This window comes from Sphaeramia orbicularis, chromosome 20, assembly GCF_902148855.1.
Source record: "Sphaeramia orbicularis chromosome 20, fSphaOr1.1, whole genome shotgun sequence".
Classification (NCBI taxonomy): Eukaryota; Metazoa; Chordata; class Actinopteri; order Kurtiformes; family Apogonidae; genus Sphaeramia; species Sphaeramia orbicularis.
The window spans coordinates 24,170,641-24,195,640 of NC_043976.1; the positions used below are offsets into that span (position 1 = coordinate 24,170,641).

At 37.1% G+C, this 25,000-nt stretch overlaps 1 protein-coding gene across 1 annotated transcript; it reads left to right on the forward strand.

Moving 5' to 3' along the window:
* The first annotated feature begins 517 nt into the window (after nt 1-517).
* ankrd33ba (ankyrin repeat domain 33ba) lies at nt 518-21,398 on the forward strand. The gene is made up of 6 exons (XM_030123693.1): nt 518-1,409; nt 14,767-14,896; nt 15,048-15,188; nt 17,188-17,329; nt 19,138-19,336; nt 19,781-21,398. The coding sequence occupies exons 1-6, from the start codon at nt 960-962 to the stop codon at nt 20,318-20,320; spliced, it is 1,602 nt and encodes a 533-aa protein (XP_029979553.1). The 5' UTR covers nt 518-959; the 3' UTR covers nt 20,321-21,398.
* Nucleotides 21,399-25,000: the final 3,602 nt, after the last annotated feature.

Consider the following 25,000-nt stretch of genomic DNA (forward strand, 5'->3'; position numbering starts at 1 on the left):
CTATAATCTTACCACAAGACAAAGAAATAATAAATGGTAAACTGTGTTTTGCCTTAGATCCAGTATGTAAAAGGTCTGGCTTTTATGCATTAAATATTTTCCTTGATTGTAACTAGCATTATGCAACAAATACATTTTTAAATTTTTTTTTATTTTTATTTTTTCTAGAATGTCCTTTGCAGTGGACAGTGTAGTCTTGTCCCTTATAGATGACAAAAATGCACTACTGGGTCTCAGGAATATAATAATAAATAAGGTATTTAGTGTTCCAGTGTATTTAATTCTGAGGCTGTGCACCAGCCTGTACAATAAGGATAATAAATGATGGTATTGAGCCACCAGTAAATCCCCATAGGTAGGCTATAGGAATATTCCATGCAGTGTGGGGTCGCTTTCTGTGAAGAGAGAGGAGTTAATCTCTTATCAGTGGCCTATGGTCAGAGGAGGGAGGGGGGAGAGGTCCCAGTCCGGTCTAATCGGATTAGGTGACTACAGGTTAACAGGCTGCTGTCTCTCTCCGCCCTACATGGGACTGTTGTCTGCGCAGCACTTTTACTTCACTTCATGACCAACTTCCCGACTGTCCTCATCCACCTCTCCTCGATCGAGATAACTCAGACTGAAACTCAACGTGGCTTCAATTTGAGAAAAGGGAGTTTACTTCGTGAGGCGTTCACGGCGCAGATGGGCATGGGCTAAAGTCAACAACTCCGGCAATGACAGATGGACCACCGCACGCTCCAAACGCGCAAATAGTGCGTCCACCGACACCCATGACCGGACAATCTGCGTTATTTCGGCTCTTAAAGTGATGTAACGTACTTTTCCGTGATCTTTTTTTTTTTTTTTTTAATTTTAACTTTAGCCTATTTTCTGAACACACAGCCAGTCCCATGCCCGCGACCCGGCTGCCAGGCTGCACTGTACCCCGGGGACAGTGCCCTAGGCTGGGGGGTTAGATGGTGCTGATCACGGACGACAGGGATGGAGGAGGCGCCCCATCGGTCCGGGTCAAACAGCTTCAGCAGCAGCAAAAAGTCGGAGGAAGAGTCGCCCAAGTTCATCCGACCATAGCCGAGGAGTCCCTCACACACCCCGACGATGAGGACTACCTGGGCTCCTGCGAGGATGAGGATGATGAAGAGGACGATAGGGAGTTGGAAGACGACGATGAGTTCGAAGAAGTCGACTTTGAGGACTTGGATGACACTCGGAGCATCGCATCGGACGACTCCTTCTACCCCCCGGATGATGTGTTCGCGGACTCGGAGCGCACCCCGTCTCCAGAGAGTCCGGAGCCGCTGTCCTTCTTCCAGGCGTGTTGCACCAACAACGCGGCTATCGTCAGGATAATGATCCGACATGGAGTGAGGGAGGAAGAGGTCAAAGAAACCGACAGGAATAACAGGGTATGAAATATTTAACCAGGCTTACTTAGAGAAAGAAGTTCACAAGTGTCAAAACTTAGGAATGGGTCTTAGTGGTTCCTGAGTCACAAAATATTATTATTATGACTCAGGAATGACTTGGATCCATCACTAAAGATACCACAAGTTTTGGTTAAATTAGTTAGACCAGGGGTGTCAAACTCATTTTAGTTTAGGGGCCACATTCAGCTACATTTGATCTGCAGTGGGCCAAACCAGTAAAATAATAACATAAGAATATATAAATAATGTCAACTCCAAACTTTTCTCTATGTTTTAGAGTGAAAAAGTTAATTTACATTATGAAAAGGTTTACATCTACAAACTATCCTTTCAAAAGATGTGAATAACATGAACAAACTTTAAAAAATAAGTGTAATTTTAACAATATTCTGTCTCAGTTTATCATTTCCACATGTACATTATAACTTACATGTCACAGTGGATCTACAAACACACAAAGCCTTTAGTAACAGAAAGAATATAAGTAAAGTTTCAAAATGTTCATATTTGTTCAGGTTATTCACATTTTTTGTGAAATTATACTTTGTTTTAGTGTAAATACATGAAAATATTTACATTTACAAAGAGAAACATTTGGATTTGTTATTATTTATATGTTGTTATGATAGTATTTTACTGATCTGACCCACTGGAGATTGAATTGGTCTGAATGTGGAACCTGAAATGAAAAGATTGTTAATATTATAGTGTAATTTTTGAATTTCACAAATTCATCCTAAGGGCTGGACTGGACCCTTTGGTGGGCCAGATTTGGCCCCCGGGCCACATGTTTGACACCTGTGAGTTAGACTATGGAGGAATGTCAACAAATATTGCAGGATGAGCAGCAGCCTCAGTAGACGGCCTCCATCACCTTCCTAACACTTACTTTAAAAAGAGCTTCAGATGCTGCTGGTATTGAGATAATTGAGCAGGAGCTTTCTGCAGAGGCTTACCTATTTACTGGCCTTGGAGAAGTGTCTGGTCTGACCTTTGTGGCACTGCTTTAACCCATAAAGGCCCAGTACTACTTTTGTGACAGTTCCCAACTGAATATTCTTCTATATTTAATGTTTTTTTTAAATGGTTTATTACCATTTATCATAATATTATCCTCTCTATTTTGCTTTTTTCCAGTCAAATCATGTATTTTCCTAGAATTAATTCACTGATCATGTAGATGTTCATAAAAGCTCAGAATAAATTCAAACTTTAATGTATCAGAAACTGAAAAAGCTGAAGAAAAAGGGACTTTTTCAGCAAACATACCAATACCTGAACATAAACCTAGTGTCTCCAACTGCTGGTACCGATCAAACTCCATAGGTTTTAGTGGTGAATCAGTGTTGTAGAAGATGACAACGTTACCACGGTAACTACAGAGCCTCTGAACGTTCAAATGGGTCATATCTGATGACCATGAAAAGATGAAGAATAACTGTATTTTACACCAATTACTGACATGGATTGATAGGATTAGTGGATCAACAGGTATTAAATAGTTACATCAGTAGTTGGTTTGGTCGCTGGTTTATAGGTTAATGCATGCAATGACCGAGCCATGCAAATCAATGCATGTACACCCTCACTGGACACTTAAAAACATAAAAAAAAAAGTCCTATAATATAACAGATTACTAGCATTTAGATTTGACATATGTTCTGACTATGCTGCAAGACTCATCATGTTTGGGTTTCTATCTATCTATCTATCTATCTATCTATCTATCTATCTATCTATCTATCTATCTATCTATCTATCTATCTATCTATCTATCTATCTATCTATCTGTCTGTCTGTCTGTCTGTCTGTCTGTCTGTCTGTCTGTCTGTCTGTCTGTCTGTCTATATTTTATTTGTGTGTTTTGTTTTTTCACTGAGCTCATGTTTTTAGTATAATTTGTTTCGTCATACCAGAATTTCCTGGTGGATCAGTGTATGTTCATTTGTTGGCAGACCTTAGTTTTGGAAAGCACACAAACTGAGTACTTAAAAAACACTGAGGCTCCTCATAGTTAGCAGGACACACAGTCCTGTTTGTGTGTGTGTGAGTATGTTTCTATGTGGTCAGGCTGGTGCATTTATGCGTATGTGAGAGCATATGATTGCTTTTTTTGTGGGAGTCTTTTTTTGCAGGTAGACATGCTATCTACTGAAGAGACTGAAGCACTAACAACTTTCCAAGCATCTTAAGAACATATATTCTGCATCAGGTTTGAAGTAGTCTCAAAAATGCATATCTAAGCCTATAGTAGGAAAGTTTTATCATAGAATTTTGCCAATATCAAACATTGCAAAGTGTACCATGCCAGAAATAGAACACCTCTTGTTGCATATACAGTCATGGAAAAAATTATTAGACCACCCCTTGTTTTCTTCAATTTCTTGTTCATTTTAATGCCTGGTACAACTAAAGGTACATTTGTTTGGACAAATATAATGATAACAACAAAAATAGCTCATAAGAGTTTAATTTCAGAGCTGATATCTAACCATTTTCCATGGTTTTCTTGATAATAACCAAAATCACTTCAGTTCTTACATCAATATCTATGGCACTGTACTGCCAAAAACAGTGCTTTTAGGCATTCCATGTTTTCTTTTCTGTCTGTTTTAGTCACATGATACACACAGGAGTTAGTACTTGATTTCATAACCATTGTTTTTGATGATTTTTGATGGTCTAATAATTTTTTCTGCAACTGTATATCATTTTCATTGTAAACTACTCAAAATATCTGTATTTTTTGGCGTAGGTAAGGAATATAAAACACTTAATGCTGCCTATGGACATCATTTGAGATACCTTTGCTGCAATCAGTACATCTAGTATCTCTTTACAACATGTACTGTTTCACTCCTGGCAAAGAATTGGAGCCCATGGCAAAGAGAGGAATCCATAATAATATTACGCCACACTAATTCTTATTCATTTGGACATTTTGCTAATAGTAATTGAATTAGCTGGCAGAGAGCTCTATGCCAAGCAGGAATCACATGCCTTTTCATCAAGCATTGTTGTGCATTGTTAATTTCCCTCCCCGACTCGGGAAATTTGATTAATTACAAGCAAACAGTTTCATATCTTCAATAATGTAGCAGGAGTAGTTGAATGGTATCTGTAGTTTTAGACAACACAATTATAAAATACATGTGAAATTGATTAATTTAAATAATTTGCCTTCCTATTTACTTTGTTCAACATCAGCTTTACACAACAGTTATTTATCATCATCTATTTTTGTTAGTTTTTGTTTTGTTTTTTTCCTCTCATCTCCACTATGTTTCTCACTGCCTCTTCTTCCATTTTCTGTTTGGAAGCATAAAAATAGTCATTCTAATTCAATAAACAAAACAGATTGAACAAATAAAACAGAGAAATATCGACAGGCTTTCAAACATTTCAGCGTAGATTTTCACTGTTGGGATGTATGACTTAAAATAACAGTTAAAAATAACTGAAAAGATGGGGTTACATTAACATATTTGTAACATTTTACATATAAAATAAGACGGTTAACCATAAAATATAGGGTGTTACTCTTAAATTCAACATAAGCTATATATTTTTTCTCTTTAATTGCATTGGTATGTTGCTGTTTTACATGATTTACACCCAAAAAGCAACCGTGAAATACATGAGTTATATTTGTTGCCCAGTCTTCCTTTTCCTCTATGTGCTCCATGTATAGTAATCACTAATGAGGTCATAGGAAGTACAAGTAGAATGACATCACTGAAATGCCAAGACTTCTCTTCTTCTTTTGTCTTCTTTATGAAATGCAGGACAGAGGCACACATTCACTCAAACTCGGCACAGAACCAGACTTAGAAAGGTCAAGGGCCGTGCAGGAACTGGGATTCATTTATAAGGGGCCCTACAGCACATGCCTATGTACTGTGTGTACTTGTATGTCTTTGTGGGGGTGATAGCAGTTAGAGAGGCAAAGGAAAGCGGTTCATGTGTTTGTGTAGATAACCAGGATGTGTGTACATGTGCATTCACCATTCACACTGCTATATCGTGTGACCTCAGGGATGTACACATAACAGGAGACACAATATGGGTTAGGAAACACATCCATTGGAAACACATGTTGATAGGAATCTGTTAAGGTCATTATTGCATGTGTGTATGTGTGTGTGGGTGTGTGTGTGTGTGTGTGCAACTTCCTGACTCAGATGTCAACATCTAAATACAAATGAGATGAGGAGGATGTTACATACAAAGCATGAAATCATAAAGTAGGCTACTTCATATAGCTTTATGACAAAACTAGTGTCATATTCCAAAGCTATATATGACTGCAGGCTCAGAACTGGCTTAAATATGGGGAAACCATTGCACATATAAACCAAAAGATCCAAATTTACTGATTTTGCAGATTGCGCTTGTTAGCTAAAGATGATAAAATATGGTCACATTGTAAACAGTTGCAGTTGTTAATCTATTGTTTGCATGCACATCTTAATTTGTAACTTCTTGTCTCATTTGTTCCCCTTAATGTGAAGGTCAAAGGTCAACAAACTGCACCCAAGAGGTTAGTTAGGAGTTTGTGTTTTGCATTATGTAGGGTATGCTGCTAAATATCTACATTAGAACACACTGTGACTATTTTGACTGATATGAAAATAATCAGTCACAATTTCATTGGTTATATTGCATTGCATTTTCACTGAAGAAGTAAAACTGATAACGTGATTTGTTTCCTGTGTCAAATAGCTTTTTTTTTTTTATGTTTGAGGAATATGATTTACAGGCGAGGACATCTAATATCATCAGAAAACCTCATTTTTAATAGTAATTTAACTTAATCAAAATCTCTCAGTTTGGATATTGCATGTTATGTTGCAAATGCAATAACATTTCAATTTATTGGTGAAATTATTCTGAAATGAGTCATGCGAGAAGTATTTAGGAAACTAATAAAGATCACTATGAAGGAAATCGTGTGAAACAACTAAAAATAGAACAAATAGAGGTGGTGCTTCATCCCTTAGAGGCCAGTGTGAAACAGTACATGTTTCAACTAAACACAGCCTGAATACTAAATTTAGCAGGAAGGTCATATGCAAGACAAACCATAATGTAGGTCATATGCAAATAGCTATATGTATTTAATTCTACAGGTTTACTATGAATGCAAAGTAATCATTTCAGGCACAGAATCCATGCTGTTAGGGCTGATATCCAATCCAACTTTATTTGTAAAGCACTTTAAAACAACCACAGTGGACCAAAGTGCTGTACAGAAAAATAAATAAAAACCCTAATATCAGAGTAAAATACAAGAATAGATTAAAAGACATAGAACAACTGTAAAAAACAAAAAACAAAAAACAAAACAACAGAAGAATAAATAAAACCTAAACAAAAGAATAAAATACAACAATAAATTAAAAACATAAAAAGCTGTACAATTAAAAACAACAAAAAATAATAAACCAATATCAAATAAAACAACTGAATAAAAATAATACATTCAAACATCTCACATGGTTTCAAAAGTCAATGATATAATGAAAGAGATAAAACAAAGTATTGGTACTGTTTTTAAAGGTAGAAATAAATATTGATTAAAACACATTGGTTACAGATTTTGTAAAAGCGGAGTGGAGATGTATTCTCTGACATCTCTGAGCCTGTTTAGGACAGTGTGTGTTACCCTGGCACTGAACACCATAAGCTGTCATGCTCTCATAGAAACTCAATAAATACACACACTCTCACACAGACACAAACAGAATCCAATCAACACAAATTAGGTCACTCTGCCTGACTGTTACCACCCTGTCTCTAGCACACGCATTAATACACACACACATACACTCTCACTGTCTCTCTCACCACTACACAATTAAATTTTCCAAGCAGGGTGAGATCAGGTGACAGATCAGGATGGATACAGTGTGCATCCGTCACGCCTGCCAAGAAAACAGGCAACAAAGTCAACCCCAGAGTGTCAGACACACAAAAAGTCCAATCGAGAAATCGACCCTCGGGTTGACCGGCAGATCCACTAAATAAGGCACGAGCGGTTAGACGCAGAAATTTGGCCCTGCAGATGGTAGCAAGGATGACGCTGGTAGCAAATACAGACGAGTGGAAAAATCAAAGCGACAGTCATACACATCTGATTTGATACAGCCATGTGAACGCTGAGCTGCAGACAGAGAGAGACTTAACAGGGAGGCTATTGACAGAAACATGGACTAGTGCGTCTGTGTCGGTGCCTCTGGTGTGTGTGATTGAGAGTGGTCTAGTGTGTGTTTGCCTGTGTGTGAATGTGTGTGTGTGTGTGTGTGTGTGTGTGTGTGTATGTCCTTGAGCACAAAGGCGCACTGTAAAATGCAAAGCTATTTTTTTATCCGGTTCATGTAGGCTCAGAAGATAGAAGCCGCCTGCTCTTATGATTTGTAGGATTTAGCTTAGCTTCAAGAGTGATCCCTCCATTTTTATGCTGCAAATTCTAAAAAATGCATTGCGGCTAAGTCCTTGCTTAGGAAACAAGAAGGTAGATTAGGCCAATTAGAACAGTACTTTGAGGAACACACAAGGATGAGGTTAAGGGTGGGGAGATTAAACACGTTTCTGCTTAGCTGTGGGGCTGTCCGTATGTTTTTGTACTGTATGTGCCCTCTTTGTGTATAAAGAAGGCACTTCTACTGTTGTATATCCGTTTCATCTGGGACCTTGGATGTTTGTTTGATAGAATTTGTCAGTAGAAAGGAAGGGGAGAGGAAGGCCACAGGGCAGAAGCCAGCGCTTTGGCGGTAAACAGATCTGTTCGGACAGAGCTAATATATTTATAATTCCATCCATTTTAGTATCTGCATCTGTAAATTGCTTATTGCAGTTATATACAAAGACTGGTTCAGTATCTGCAGAGTGAATCATATCAGATTCTCTTTGTTTTATTTGAAACAAATGCAAGGAAATCAATTTAGCAGCAATATCTCGAGATATTACGGTAGTGTTTGTCTATCTACAGTAAATAGATACTAATATGTATTTTGTTGTAATTTGATTTGACATATTTTTGCGTAGATGGTTGTGTTGCATCTTAAATCAGGCCTGTAAACCTGTACTTTATGTGTGTCTTATGTATTTACCATGGTTTCTGTGCCATCCTTATTCAAACTAATTAATGAAAACATTCCTATATAGATACACAGTTACTTCAATCTCCTTCTCTCTGTCTCTGTGGTAAGACTAAGCCTTTCTATTCTTAGCGGTGGATATTCCCCAGATTACTTAGTGTGTGTGTGTGTGTGTCATTGTGTTTGTGTGCATCTTTGTATAAGAGAGAATTTGTGTCTGTCAGTGTACATGTATCAGTTTAGTGCTAATGAAAAAATTGACTAGATTTCATGCAAATCTATTTAGACAGAATTAGAGCCCACAGTGCAGAGTTTTTATGCTGGAATCAAAGGAAACAAGTGATAAAAATAAACGCATCACTGGCTATGTTTACATGCACAGAATATAAGGTTTTGTGCACTTATTGTGAAAAACACAAATTTGCAAATATGCCGTTTACACAGCTAAAATAAAACTGAATATTCCTCTAATATTCCTGTTGACCTGCAGCTGTGCATACATACATTAAAAAGAGGTGAGAACTCTTCAAACATCCTCTTGAAAACCTCAGCTTTTTGATATTTACTCTCATATCCATAAACCTGTTGATACCTTCTGTCATGATGTTTAACAGTGGGTGTTATTCAGAGATTTTTCAAACATGTGGGTTTTTCTTTAGATTCATCCATTTCTTCTAGAGGGGATCTTTGTCTTCATCCCAGCTGGTTGTAAACAGGAGTTGTGTTGCTAAAATGTGCAAATTCAATTCTTTTTCTAAATGCATTCTGTGCGTGTCCAAAGAATCCTTATAAAAATGGAATAATATTGCCATATACAGCAATCCGTTAAATGATTCTTCTTAATAGAATAGAGATATTTTCAAGGTTTAATTGCTGATTTTAAGTGATTTTAGTTGTTTTTAACTCTTTTTACAGTTAATGTTTACCCTTATAACTTTGTCTTATATTTTTTTAACCTCATTCTAACCCTGCAACCTAACATATCATTTCATGTTTTACTCCTTTATGTCTTCTGTCTGTATTTTATTTTATTTTTTGTACCTCTGCACCCCTGATAATGAGCATTTTCCTTAGTGTGTTTTCCGGGAGTTTAAATAAATTAATAATTAATAAAATAACATATCTTTCTTGGAAGATGCTCCATTCTGAAAAAAAAAAGCCAATATCACAATATCAACATGGACACCTGTTAAATTCGCAATAATGCCATGTTCAGAATAATAGGGAAACTTTACCATTTATGTAAATGTGCTCACTATGTGGCTTTAAGTGGCTGTAGTCCACAGAATTATCAGCTCTATGGGTTTCAGATATTTACACTCACCATAATAACATGCAAAAGAGGCATTGTTTAGCTTTAATTTCTCCTTTTAGCTTAAAGGGGTCATATTTTGCTAAACCCACTTTTACTAGTCTTTGGTACATTTATTTGTGTATTTGGGGACCCTAACAGTTCAAAAAGTTTGAATGTGAACCCTCCAGGTGCTGCAAAGCTATCTTTATATTCATTTTGGCAACAGTCGAGTGGATTTCTACAAGGTCAAGACTTCCGACAAACATTTCTCTGAATACGCAATAATTGTTTGTCAGCAGCAGCAGTTGTAGTCCATACTGAAAATATGTCGAAACTTCAAGCCGATTACCTAAAATGTTCAGTTGTTGGTTGAACGAGACAGAACAGCATAGACAACAGCCTAGAGGGGGTGATACTTGAAGTGGTTCATGTGCATTTAAAGGGCCAACACTCAAAACGACCTTTCTGGTGTCATTACTCAGAAATTGGGTTGAAGATGGACCTGTGGAGTTGAATGAATGAAGAATTCAGACCCAAGCATAGCATTTACAGTTTATGTAGACCACAGGGAAATGTTTTAAAATACGTTATTCCATTTAAAAACAGCTAAATATCACACCTTTAAAGGCTTTACATTGCATAAACAAATAAAGACATGTTATGTGTGTAAGAGTCAGACTGAGAAACCTATATGAAAATAACATTTTAATAGAAATGCAGAAAAAGTGTCATTTCAGACTAAGGATAGTTTGTCCAGATTTCAAAAACAATATATTGTAGTTATATCATATTTTAAAATCACTATAAAAGAAAAGGTCAAGAAAACAGTGCTTTCCCCAACATGAAATTTAGGTCTGCCCTCAGTTTGGGGGTAAAAACATCTTGTATAAAACCAGCTACAATTCTCTATAATGGAACAGAAGAAATTACAATCAGGGAGGACATATATATATATATATATATAGTATGCATGTATGTCTATTTACTCAACATACAAAATACATAATCCTTCTGAAAACAATTTTATAAAATCCAAGTCTTATACACTCACAGTCCCTTTACTGTACATGTCCCTTTTTTGTTCTCTCTTTTTCTCTCTCATATATATTTATTCATCCCTAGAAGTACCACTCTTGATGATTTCAGGGTTGTTGAGCTGCCAGGTAGTGTTGTTATTTTTATCCCCTTAGCCTCAGAGTGATTCACTGAGTGGGTCAGTATTTGTATGTCCATGATTACCTTTCAGAGCTTCATGTGTACCTGTGTGCATTTTGTCTGTGCTGGTGCTCGGCTTTGAGGTTCAGTCAGTTTTCACAATCTGACAACGTAGCCAGCAGCCTCTTGTAAGTGCATGTGTGAATGCAGTAGCTGTAATAAATGTGTATGATGGGCCCAGGAGATAAGGAGGGGAAAAAAAACATTAAATGTATGTGTATAGGAGGCTTATATGTTTGTGAGCATGTGCAAAACAGGTTCACAGACAAAATAGGGCATTGTCTGACGAGTGAGATTGCTCCAGACATGCTGCAGGGCAAGCTGCTCAAATACATCACAGCAAGTCTGAAGGGCTGCCAAGAATGTGTGTGTGGACGTGAGAGAGCAGGGGAGAGAGACATAGACAAAGTGTACATGTGCATATCTAACCAGACACAGCTATCTGGACGTGTGCCAGTGTAAGTGAACTTATTCCAGACAATCCACTTGTAAATGCCTAAGACCTCTCTCCACCTTATGCCCTAAAACTCTCAGGGCTGCCGACACTATGTCTGCAGCCTGACATGTTACATCTGAAGATTTTAAGCTCAGTTCATCTTACAGTGAAGCCTGTAAAGTGTACTGTAAAGGCTGCGAGGAACTGTTTAGTGTACCTCAGACACCAGACACAAGCTTAGTCTAGAAAGTTTGACACAAATGAACACAACGGTAAGATTTAGTTTCAAAGCCTAATATATTTTGCAAGTTCTACAGCACAGGTGTCAAACATGCGGCCCGGGGGCCAAATCCGGCCCGCCAAATTGTTCAATTCGGCCCCTGGGATGAATTTGTGAAATGCAAAAATTACACTGAAGATATTAACAATAAAGGATGTTAAAATCATTTCAGGTCATTTCAATCTAAAAAGGTTCAGACCAGTAAAATACTATCATAATAACCTATAAATAATGAAAACGGTAATTTTTTCTCTTTGTTTTAGTGCAAAAAAAAGTACAATTACACAAAAATATTTACATTTACAGACTAGTCTTTTATTAAAAAAATAAAAATGTGAATAACCTGAAATCTCTTAAGAGAAGAATGTGGAATTTTAACAATATTCTCCCTGTTATTAAATGTTTTGTGTATTTGTTGATCCACTGTGATCTCTAAGTTGTAATTCACATGTATAAATGATAAACTAAGGCGTAATATTCTTAACATTGGACTTATTTTACTAAAGAATTTTCAGGTTGTTCATATTTGTTCATGTTATGTTCGAGTACAATTCATAGATGTAAACATTTTCATTACAGAATTTTAATTTTTTCACTCAAAAGTTATTATGATCCTATTATTTATAGTATTTTACTGTTCCGTCCCACTTTATATCATATTAGACTGTATGTGGCTCCTGAACTAAAATGAGTTTACAACCCTGTTCTACAGCATTTCGTTTGATTTATATGCAAATAACCGTTGATCTTTCACACATTCTATATGTTTGTGGGTTAGAACTAGATACTATATCTATCTATCTATCATGATGTTAAAAATGCTCATATTAGTCAGTATTGAAAATTATCAGCATAAATGTTAAGTCATTATTTCTTTCAGGTTTAAAAGCAGGTTTTTAGTGAAAGTTGAAGGAATCAGATGCTAATTTATCAGAACATTTCAGAAATTTGGTGGTAGATCATTCATAACATAAACTGTAATGATAAAATCTTTTTTTGGCCAACATTAGAGTATATAGAATTACTTAAAGTTAAAATTAATTATTAGCTAAATTAAATAAAGTAGCAATGTCTTATTTGACAGCAAAATACTACCTAAAAATGTAAAAAAAAAAAAAAAAAAAAAAAGTTAAAAAAAAAAAAAAGTAATTTTGTGATAATCATAGCTGATCTCTAAGGAAAATTATCCCAAAATAGCATAAAAAATACATTCAGATATGATATAAATAATACTTTTAGGTCCAGCTATAACATAATGACCTGTAGCTAAATCATTTCATTTCAACTGAGTGGCTGAGTGGCTCAGTTTTGTCAGTCTTGATATAATATACTTTGCTATTTTAGCAATAGTCAGCTATAGAATGTAGTCATTGGAGGAAAATAAAAATAGAACATGCAGATGCAATGATCAGCCTTCGTGTTGTTGAGTAAAATGACAGGGGTGCATTTATTGGGTCATCTATTAGCGCTTTAATTTTACAACTTGTATTTTTGATTTTACTTTATTTAAGAATTAAATGGCCAGATACACCGTTGCTCATAAAGTTATAATAATTTTCATTCCTCTTTTTAATTCCTCTTTATACACATCGGTAATTGCTTTTGACCTGGCGCAATGATTACATACTGAGTCCCAGTTACACATTATTTATCAAGAATGTTTAATGTTTAAAAGGATCCCCATTAGCTGGCTAGCCAAAGTGACAAGCTAATCTTCCTGGTTTCCACACAGGACAATACAAAACACAGAACATAACAATACACATAATCATATACATGACAATCATAATTCACATTATTAATAATGCAGATCTAAAAGCAATAACCATTATAAACATCATTAAACACATAAAACATCATCAGAAAAATATGAGATTAGTTATTACATTCATGAGTTGAATCCAGCAAGAAAATAACATACACTCCCCTCCATACAGTACCTGTTCAGATATTTAAGTAGTGCCTTCTCAGGTGATAAGAATAAATCAGATTGTTGCAATCATTTCATGTGACGAAGTAAAAATATGTTATTCCAACTTAATGTTCCACAGTGTCTGTTGGGTCATTTGGTTCACTACAAGAATACCCATTGTTAGTATGTATAAATATTCTATACCTGATCCTTTGACGTTGCATCTTACAATATTAATAATATGCTGTCTACATGTATTCTGATATGATATACCCCTGACTGGCTGAACTTTCCGACACAAATGAAAATACTAATTAAGAGTCCCAGTTGGATCCACAGGCTTGGCATTTAATTGGTTCTTACAAACAGCTCATTGTTTGTTGCAAGTTAAATTTTCCAGTAGCACAAGGTTTATAAAAAGTGTTTTATAGCCATGAACACTAACTGTGCAGACATAATTTAGCTTTGTTGCTGGGAGAAACATTTCATGTATAAATGTATGCTTTGAGTTGCAAAAGTGGGTTGTGTGTCTGAATTCTACTCGCAGCATCCCTCGTCTCTCTGCCCTCTTTCCGGTGGTAAACCTGTTTGTCTTGGCTGATGAGGTGTGCACCTTCCGGAAAGTACCCAACTTTTACAGGAGTTTTCCACGCTCGCTTGCAGACTAACATTTACACATACGTCCACAAACATAAAAGGGTACCTATTCTGGCAGGAGCACACACGGTCACACAAAGACACGTTCTGCACACTGAAAAGTACACAACATCAGACACAGAGACAGCTTATTTTTCCAGAGTTCAAAGCAGTTTAGTTCTCTATGAAAACACAACAGATGTCATATTTATTCATAGATATTAGTTTTGAAAGATGCACAAAGGTCCTTTGGTCATGTGGGAGCCTACTGACACTGCCGTGACCGCATTTTTCTTCATATTACTTCCAATATGTCAGCAACTTTACTGCAGTTTAGCTTCATTTCCTTTGGCAAGGCATTTTTCGGAGTATTTCTGCTGATTCTTAACTTACGTCTCTCCCTCTTTTTTTTCTCTCTTCTCTTCCATCTCTATCTCCCTCCTCTGTCACTATGTGGCTCAGACAGGGCTGCTGGTCGCATGTTACCAAGGTTATGTTGATGTTGTCATAGCGCTGTCTCAATGTCCGTATCTGGATGTCAACTGGCAGGACAGTGAAGGAAACACAGCCCTCATCACTGCTGCACAGGCAGGTAGGAAACACAGTCAAACTCATACACTCACAAAAACAAACTACAAAAACAGACTGACCATACTTGGCACTGGTTGTCCTTAAGATCTTTGAAGGGCATTGTGTGCGTCCTGTTGTCCATTCTAACGTCTGTCTCTGTGTCCATTTCCAAGGCCACATAACTATCACCAACTACCTGCTGAACTACTTCATTGGGTTAGACATTGAGAGGAGGAACTGCCACGGATTCACTGCACTGATGAAGGCTGCCATGCAAGGACGGGTAGACTGTGTACGCTCGATCATGATGGCAGGTGAGGAAAAAATGCAATTTATGGCCGTCATGAAGAATGGGATTGACAGATTTCATACAAAGAAAATAATCTTTATGTTCCCATCTTCCAAGACCTAAACAGCCACTGCAAGCACCTACTGATCTAATAATAATGGATTGGATTTATATAGCGCTTTTCTAGACACCCAAAGCGCTTTACATTATTAACCTATTATTCATTCGCTCTCACATTCACACTCTGGTGGTGGTAAACTACATTTGTAGCCACAGCTGCCCTGGGGCAGACTGACATAAGCGTGGCTGCCAATTTGCGCCTACCACCACCGAACATTCATACACCAGTGTGGGTGGCACTGGAGGCAGGGAGGGTGAAGTGCCTTGCCCAAGGACACAATGGACTGACTAGGACAGAGTGGGATTCGAACCACCAGCCCTTCAGTTATTGGACAACCCGCTCTACCACCTGAGCCACAGCCACCCCCGAAAAATGTTAAATGGGTGCTTCTATGAAACTGGTCCCTAAAAACAGGACAGAGGGGCTAAAAATTTTGAATTTCCCCTTGGGGATTAATAAAATCTATCTATCTATCTATCTATCTATCTATCTATCTATCTATCTATCTATCTATCTATCTATCTATCTAGATTCAGACTAATGTTATGAAGTAAGCTTGGAAGCACGTTGGGTCTATTTTAAAAATAAGTGTTTACTGAGATAAGAGAAACTATTTTTCAAATAAAATGCATTTTTATATTATCTTTTATACAAACACCCGCATGTAACACAGTAAAAAAGGACACGAAAATTAGGTGTTACTACTTTTTTGAATATCTTTTTATTCTCTCACAGGTACATTTTGGGAATTGAACTAATTATACAAGGCAGAGTGCTTCACAAAAATGGCTGCTGTTCCAAAATCACTCACAATTTATTTGTATTTAAATGGGCAAGTTCCACATGCAACATGAGTGGACACGATGGGTTATACATGAAACCCAGAATGAGACTGCCGATTCATGAAAAACCCAGATGTCTGGATAGGAAAAACCACTAGGATTGTCAAATTTAACACAGTGTCTTTATAGCGGTATATAAGACCATTTCAAGCCATGTTTTCCAGATCAAACGCACTGACACCTAGGTAGCTTTTTCTGTCCCAGTTTTGGTCCTATTTTTGGCTGAAATATTTTGTTAAAAAATCATTAATTTTGGGATGGCTCAGAGCAAGAGTATAATTTTTTTTTGCATTGAGGTCATCATTAGGTACATCCTAGGGGGAAATATATCTAAATTTCTCTTTTATTATTGGGTCTAAAAAGCTGGGAAAGTGCCAGGTACCAAAAGGAACCCAGTTTCATAAAGGCACCCAATTAAGTTTAGAACCACAAATCCTATCAGTACATTTTAATAATTCAGGTAAAATGCAGTTTTTCAGCTTTTCAGCGGTATCAGTTCAGATTAATTTGAACTTTCAGAGGCTCTGAAGTGAACGTGCAAAGACTGTCATTTTCGGCAACATGATTCACCAGTAAGATATAATTAATGCCAGTTATTTTATGGCAGGGGCTGTAGATGCTTGTTTTCATTCAGTTAATGATATACACCGTTGCCCATAAAGTTGGAATAAAATGTTTTTTTACCCCTTCTCATCAAATGATTGTCACAATGTGATTTATTTTCATGATAATAATCATTGTACCTGGTCAAAGGTGATTACTGATGTGTATAAATAGTAATAAAAGGAGGAATGAAAACAAAATTACTCCAACTTTATGGGCAACAGTATATTTGCTTTTTTCCAGTTTCTGTTTCTGTTGTACTCTGACTTTCATGAATATCTACATGGTCAGTAAATATAGAAAAATACCCGATTTCACAAAAAAATGCAAAAAGCAGAGGACAATATTATAATGTATGCTGATAAATCACTGAAGGCAGGTTAAAAGTAGAGAAAAACTGATTTGGAAGTTGTCACAAAGGAGAGAGTTAACTGTGTTTCCTCCCCTCTGTCCACCAGGAGCTACACTGAATTCGCGGGACTATGGTCGCCAGTTGACTGCCAGGGAGTGGGCTTTATTTACCGGCCGATATGAAACTGTGTGGGTGATGACACGACTCATGGAACGGCCTTGCCCCCACCAGTTTAGTGATAAATACAGGTATACTCATGGACTATACAAATTGTGTGCATTCCTGTTGTGTGCAGTGTTTTAACGAATGGTGCATCTCATTATGCATGCAGTATTTTGCACATATGACAAGTTCAGCGACTCCTGTCAGACAGAAATGAAACGCAGCCAAAGTTACATCTCTAAACAGAATGTTAGTGGCTAGTTGTGGTCACTGCAGTACTCACTAACACTTCAGTAACACATGTCAATAAACCACATGTGGCTTTGAAGTACCCTTTTGCCTTCAGGTATTTGGGTGTTTTTACCGACTACTCACTTGGGCAGTTTCAGAATCAACATCTGGATAAGCAGCGTAATAAACACAGTCCCCCACTAGTATGCTATGCAGAGAACACATGCATCTAGGACTCATTTGGTCGTCAGTTATTCTACATCTTAATGTTCTACTCCTCCAAAATATAGCAGACTAAGGCAAACATTATTTCATCATCTTTTTTTATCACATCATGGCTCCTCCAGGATATAATCACTAACTCACTTAGCTTTTCTACCTTTTTTTTTGTTAACCCGCCCCCCGAAGGGGAGGCAAGGCGTATTGTTTTTGGTTCGGTTTGTTTGTTTGTTTGTTAACACTCTAGCAGCAAAACTTTTGGTTGAATTCATACCAAATTGGGTTTATAGATTGCCAGTGACCCAGAATAGATCTTATTACATTTTGGGAAAAGTAGGTCAAAATTTAAAGTTTTCACAAATTTTTTTTTTTAACTTTTTTTTCCCCCCATTTACTTATAATGGGTGAAATTTCACATGTCTGTAGCAGCAAAACTATTGGTTGAATTCATACCGAATTGGGTCTAAAGACTGCTAGTGACCCAGAATAGATGTCATTACATTTTTGGAAAAGTAGGTCAAAGTTTCAATTTTTCATGAATTTTTTAAAATCTTTTTTTGCCCCATTTTCTTATAATGGGCGAAACTTCACATGTCTGTAGCTGCAAAACTATTGGTTCAATTCATACCAAATTGGGATTATAGATTGCCAGTGACCCAGAATAGATGTGGTTACATTTTGGGAAAAGTAGGTCAAAGTTAAAATTTTTTTTAATGAGTTTTTAAAATCTTTTTTCTTCTCCCATTTACTTATAATGTGAAATTTCACATGTCTATAAAAATCTGTTTTGTTTCAATTTACTTCAAACTTATATATAGAGGCAATTGATATGCTGACATCAGCACATGCATAGACATGATGACATCAGATGGATCAATGCCAAAATAAGATACAATATGTTTGAGGGGCTGAGTGTCTGGCACCACTTGTTACTTTATGTTTTGGTGTATTTATTTTGCTACAAGCTCACCTTGCACACACCATCTTGTTGATAGAGGTGAACTTTATTGATCCCCAGAGGTGCAATTTACTATCTTAATCAGCTTAATGATAATAATAAAAAAAGAATGAATGAATGAGAATGAATGAAAGACTGAGGTTTTAAAATAAAATGTTGTTAAAAATAAAAGTGTTAAAATAAAGTTAAAAGATATGTTTAAAAATAGAATAGAAAAAGAAAGAATGAGTCATTCACCTGAGGCGTTGTAGACTCTGATGGCAGTATCATCCTAAAATCACCAAAAATGAAATAAATAGGATTCAGATTTTCATTAGAAGATTGGAAAATGAGTATCTTGATTGGCTTTTTCTGAGGCACTTGCAATTAAACAGTGTAAGGAGCAAAATGTGATATCCACAACTCAATATACATACCAAAAATACAGCAAGGCTAAACCAACTGATACCTTTGTGCAGTGGATTAATACAAAACCTGCTCTCTCAGTCTAGAGTGGCCTCCCCTGGAATCACTGGTGGCTAAAGCCCAGGAACCCCGCGGCTGCCTGAGGCGTCTGTCGGACACCATGAGGAACATGTTCAACATCGCAAACGTCACCAACCCTGAAGATGAAGGTGCCATTGACCACTTGGTTTCTGTGACGACTGCTATAAGGAGCCCTTTCATTGCGATGGCCTGTCATACTGTAAGTAAAACACAAAACGGACCGCAGTCACTGTTTTCCATCACTGTGTTAATTACTTCTTCTTTGTTTGGTCCAGTAATTGAGGTCTTCAGTTCTGCCACTGATGTTTTGCAGCAGTGATGTGAAAATGTGCTGATAATAATTCTGGGATTATAACACAGTTACAGGATAAATCTACCATTGGTTTATCTTCCATTTTATCAGTAAACACATTTTTTTAGGGATTTGCTCATAATAATTAAAAGATATAATTAATGCCAACATTATCCGTTAAGCAGGTTTGTCACAGGAGATTACTAATACTGCAAACAAAAAGGAAACTGAGCTCCGCGTATTGTTACTTTAAAAACCCAGAACACTATTAGTGTCTTTAATTGCGCTACTAATATTATAAGGAGTCTTTTGATGGTAATAAGACTCAGAGATTACTCATATGTGTTTCAGGTGTGCCCTGATAGCCCTCCGAGTGTGGGGAAAAGGCGCTATGCAGTTCCTGAGATCATCCGAAACCAGCGTGCCAAGGAGCTCCGCAGCATCAACCCTGACAGAGTAGACAGCCACCTCAAGCTCTTTGAGAACTCTCGGGTCACACTGGTGGCCAAGAACTCAGCAGACCGCCGGGCCAGCCTGCAGGCTCAGAGCCCAATGCCTCGACATAGGAGCTCCAGTGTGGTGACTTATACCAGTTCCCTTGAACTGCGGAGAACCAGCCTGCTGCCCATGCACATGGTGCTAAGGAGGAGTAGTGTCCGTCCAGGGTACAGCATCCCTAAAGTCAGGGTGTCCAAGGCCCCTCCAACCACGTATGAACCGGAGAAGATCCGCAGGAAGAGCACCGCTAAAGATGGGGGGACGCACCTACTGCAAATACCAAAGTGGCGCTACAAGGAGCTGAAAGAAGAAAGGAGGAAAGCTGAGGAGGCTGAAAGGAGGCGGCTGGAGGCTGTGACAAAGAGACACATTGCTTCTGGAAAAAGAAAATGATATCACTGCTTTAGATGTCAGGACACAAAGTAACCAAAAAGACACAAAAGCTAAAGGGGTGGGAGTTATATCCTGGAGAAGCCATGATGATGTTGCGAAAATTTGGCTTTAATATTCCTTTACAATGGTATGTGCTCAGGGTAAAGATAGAATTACCAGCAGTGTTCGTGAAACAGGTAAAGAAAAAGGTATAATGGTTCGCTTTTGTCTGCTCTTTTTTTATTGTAAATGTTAGGAGAAATATGCAAGTTGGCCTGTTAGAAAGCTTCAGTAGCATTAGTACTACATGATGCTCGCCCTTTGCGATGTCAAACAGTCAATACCCAGGGGATTTGATACTTGAAATGTTTTAGCTGTTATTTTTTCATATTTATTGCTTTTTAATGGAGTAAAAAATGGCCAAGTCTATATTTTGTTATGCTTTGGGTGCTTAATGCAGTGTTTTTGTAGTGAGCTGCACTATGCCGAAGCAGAAGACAGAGAAGTACATTCTCTCTAACCACAGCAGAAACACGTCCCTCTGTCTAAAATCAGATAGTTTATTAATGATGTTATGGAATAACATCTTTGAAACAAGTATGTGGAGAAACCTGATAGCTGTACCAGATATTATATCTGGCTGATGCTAACTGTTAGTATAGAATCTAATGGCAACAAACAGCAATATTTTAGATACTCTTTGTTTTGCTGTATAATGAACTCATGAATGTATTTCTCTATTTTCTATTAGAGATTTTAAATGCTTTTTCATGATATTTTATTTTTTATTCATGATGGACTTTTTCACATACTGCTATAAAAACAAATGTTTTCTAGTAATTCTGTTTGAGACCAAGACTTCAGTGTAGAGCACTAATGATGGGATGAAGGCTTACAGTAAATATTTAATTGCTAGTAGAAAGAAACACTGGTGATACATATTTCTTACTAACATGCTATGAATAGAATTTATATTGTGTAACTTTTCATTTTATATGGGTGAATCTGAATGGACCGTATGAATGATGTGAACACTTCTGCTAATGGTTTTGAATATAGTTTAATAAACCAAATAATGATGCTCTGTCGCTTTTATAATGGGAAATGCCTCGGTTCTCATTCTTGATTTTCATGAGACATTTTAGCATTTGGTATGAGTTTCATCCGCTAACAATGACAAGAAAAATGAACTCAATATGAGCAACTTTGGAGAAAGCAGGGTGAGCCTGGGTCAATGTGACAGTACGCATAGAACTGAAGCAATAATCCCAAACATATGGACTCTCTGATAAAAACAGCCAAGCCATTACAAACCAAGAGGTCAGCTCCCCGTTTTAACATTAGAACAGTGAAAATAATGGGGTGGGAAAATAGCCCTGAGTTTAAACACACAGAGCCACGGGGAAAATGATGGTAAAACATCGTCTGGATTTTTGAGAGCACAATTTCACGGTCCTAACTCCTCTTGGCGATTGCAGCTTAAGTGCTATCCAAGGGTGTGTGTCTAATATACATGGTGATGAGTTGCTAAGGGGTTACAAGGGCATTGCGCTGCCAAATCGTTTCTTCAAATTAACTTCATTGACTTCAGAGTAGGACTCTGCTTAGATATTGCCAAGAGGAAGTCATTTGAGCACAACAAAAGATGAGCAAACTGAGCACATTTACTGAACTCTGCACTTAACAAATCTTCAGGATTAACATATGTAACACAAAAAAAACATTTCAAATGAAAATGGCTTTTTGCTTGCTATGCAGTATCAGAACCAACAAAGTGTACATTATATACAGTTTAAGAGGTATCCAAGGTTTGCAGTTTGATGTAACAATGCAGAACCCTTTTGCAGAACACTAGTGTGGTGTTCTTCATACACAGCAGATGTACTGGTTTGGGTTCTGCTGATTAACCCATAAAGACCCAGTGCTACTTTTGTGGTAGTTCCCAAATACATTTTTCTCTCCATTTAACCTTAAGTGATTTATCACCATTTATTGTAATATTATACCCTGCATTTTGTATTTTTCACTGTAAATCTTGTATTTCCCTACATATAATTTCCTATGTTCATGAAAACTCAGTAAACTTAAAGGTTATTGTAGCAAAAGAAAATGTGACTTCTTCAGCAAACATATCATTAACTGAACATTATAGGTTAAAGTTTACTCATAGAGTATGGAGGCATGCAAACTGTACAGGTATGTGCATGACAGACACAAAACCTATTAGCCCTGAATGCATCATATAATATTTAGGTCATGGTTGTAGCTGAAACAGCTGTTGGCTTAGATTGTAACCTGAGATTATGAAGCGTCCCAGGCTTGGTCAGCGATTTCTCTTCTCCCTCCTCCCCCTCCACGACCCAAATCCCCTCACAGAAATTCTGAGGTGGCCACATAAACAGGACTTTATCTACTCATAGTATGGCGACTATTACATCATGTTGTGATGAGACAGTCTGGGATTTAGACAGAATGACCTGAATCTAGATCAGTAGTGAATGAGTGCAACTGCCAAACCTGTGAACTTGAGGGGAATCCCTATCCGAGGCCCTCTGCTGGCTGCTTTGGGTATAACACTTAATGATGACATGCAGTAGTAGAAGAATGCTAGCATGTTTATTTCATTAACACTAAAAAGGTAGATTTTCAGACTTTAATGAACTAAAAGCTGAAGTAATGTATTACAAAGTGGTCTCTGGCTTCCTTTCTCATGCCAAACCTGATTTAACCTTTGAAGACCTAGAGCTATTTTTATGTTAATTTTTCCTTACATGTGATTTATGAACATTTTTTGTTTATTGTGCGCATTTTTCAGGGGAGGAGAGGGTATTTTCCAAAATGTAATAGGCTGACTACATAGGTGTTCATAAAAGCTTTGAGTACATTCAAAGGTTATTATATTAAAAAGAGAAAACTGAATTTATTTTTTTTTTTAGCAAATTAGAGTCACTGTTAATTTTTATAAGTGAATCAATATTGCAGATGATGGCGCTTCCACATTCACAACAAAAAAATAAAACATAAAAATCTGATGCCACTGAAAAGCAGAGCAAATGCATTTTATCTGAATTATTAAATATATTGATAGGATTAGTGTTTCAAAAGCTATTAAACATTTTAGATCAGAGGATGTTATAGGTCACTGGCAACTGTTTAGGCTTTAATGCAGTAAAACTAAAATGTGTAATCAATAGAGGCATGTAAAAGCTGTATTTATTTTCATTTGATTGTGATCTTCAAGGGAATAACATTAATTACTTGTAACAGGATAGCAGTAAATATTTATTTCAGAAATCACGAGTAAACAAGCTCACAAAAATCCTTATGATCATTTGGTCAAAAGGAATGCGTGAATTTCGTAGTATTCTCTATTTCCTGTGACTCAGCAAGGACCAAAATGTTATCTACCCCACTGCTCAGGGTATGAAAAGACATATAATTTTAATTTCTTTCTTTTTTTGTGTTCTTTGAAATAATACTGTGATGCAATCAATGATAAAGTGGGTCCTTCTTAATGAATTCTATTTCTAAAAAGCTGAAAAGTATGAATAAATGATCATGTCTCACATTTAAATCAGCACCAGAATTATCTACAATGTGTGAACTAAAAATGAACTTCAAGTGGTGCCGCTGATAAAGAGGAAGGAAAACTCTGCAGAGTGTCTCCTTTACAAAAGAATCTTCTCCCAGGAGTTCAGATAACACAAAACACGATATAAAATACTGTGCTATACTATCTCTTAGACACAGCAAGAGTACAGAAAATAGGTTACGCCATTCCTGCCAGTTTTCTGTGAGGAGTACCACCCATGGAATAATGCTCGGAATATTTAAAATAATGAAACAGAATGAAAAAAGAAGTTCAGTTTTTGCAGAAAGTGGAGCCAACATGTCACATTAACTTGGTCACTTTAGCCTAATCGTCTTATCAAAAGGACAAAGTGCACATCCAGAAGGTCCTGACCTGGATAGGTGGATTTTTCTCTCACCATTGTCCACTGGCTGAGTAAACCACAGGCAGCTTTTCAGATGGCTCTGTTCCAGCACTGACCTAACTAGCTCAAGCCAGTTTCAGTGTTCCGGAAGACCACATGGTGGACAGCTGGCGGTGTATACTCAGTACTAATGTAATTAACTACCTTAAAATGAGAAAGTGCTTTTACCTGTGAGTTCTACTTTTTTATGGTATTTGAGGAAAACTACAAATAGCAACATTCATCCTCTGCTCTTTTACAAGTTGACGCCGTTTTATTTATTTTTTTAAACCTTTTTTGCATGTCCCTTCTAAAAATACCCAAAGACTTACACACCCTGAGCAGTAGGGTAGGGGTAGTGTTGATGGTTACCATAGATACAGTATCACGCACCAGAGAAAAATACATCATTGATTGAACTGACTGCTCAGCCTGTCAGTGTCTACAAACAGAATGTTGTCTGTGCAGAGTGTACACCGGTCAGTCAGAACACTGTGAACAGGAAACAAGTGCATATTTAGTCCTCCAAGCTGATGTGTTAAAAGCCTCAAAGAACAAGAGGGATTTTGACAAGATCCAAACAGTGACCTCCAAATTAGTGGGTCTGAGCATCTCCAAAACTGCAGGTCTTGTTGAGTGTTCGTGGTCTGCTGTAGTTAGACTGTACCAAAAGTGGTTTAAGAAAGGATAATAGGACCTCAATCCACTCCAGCATCTGTGGGAACAT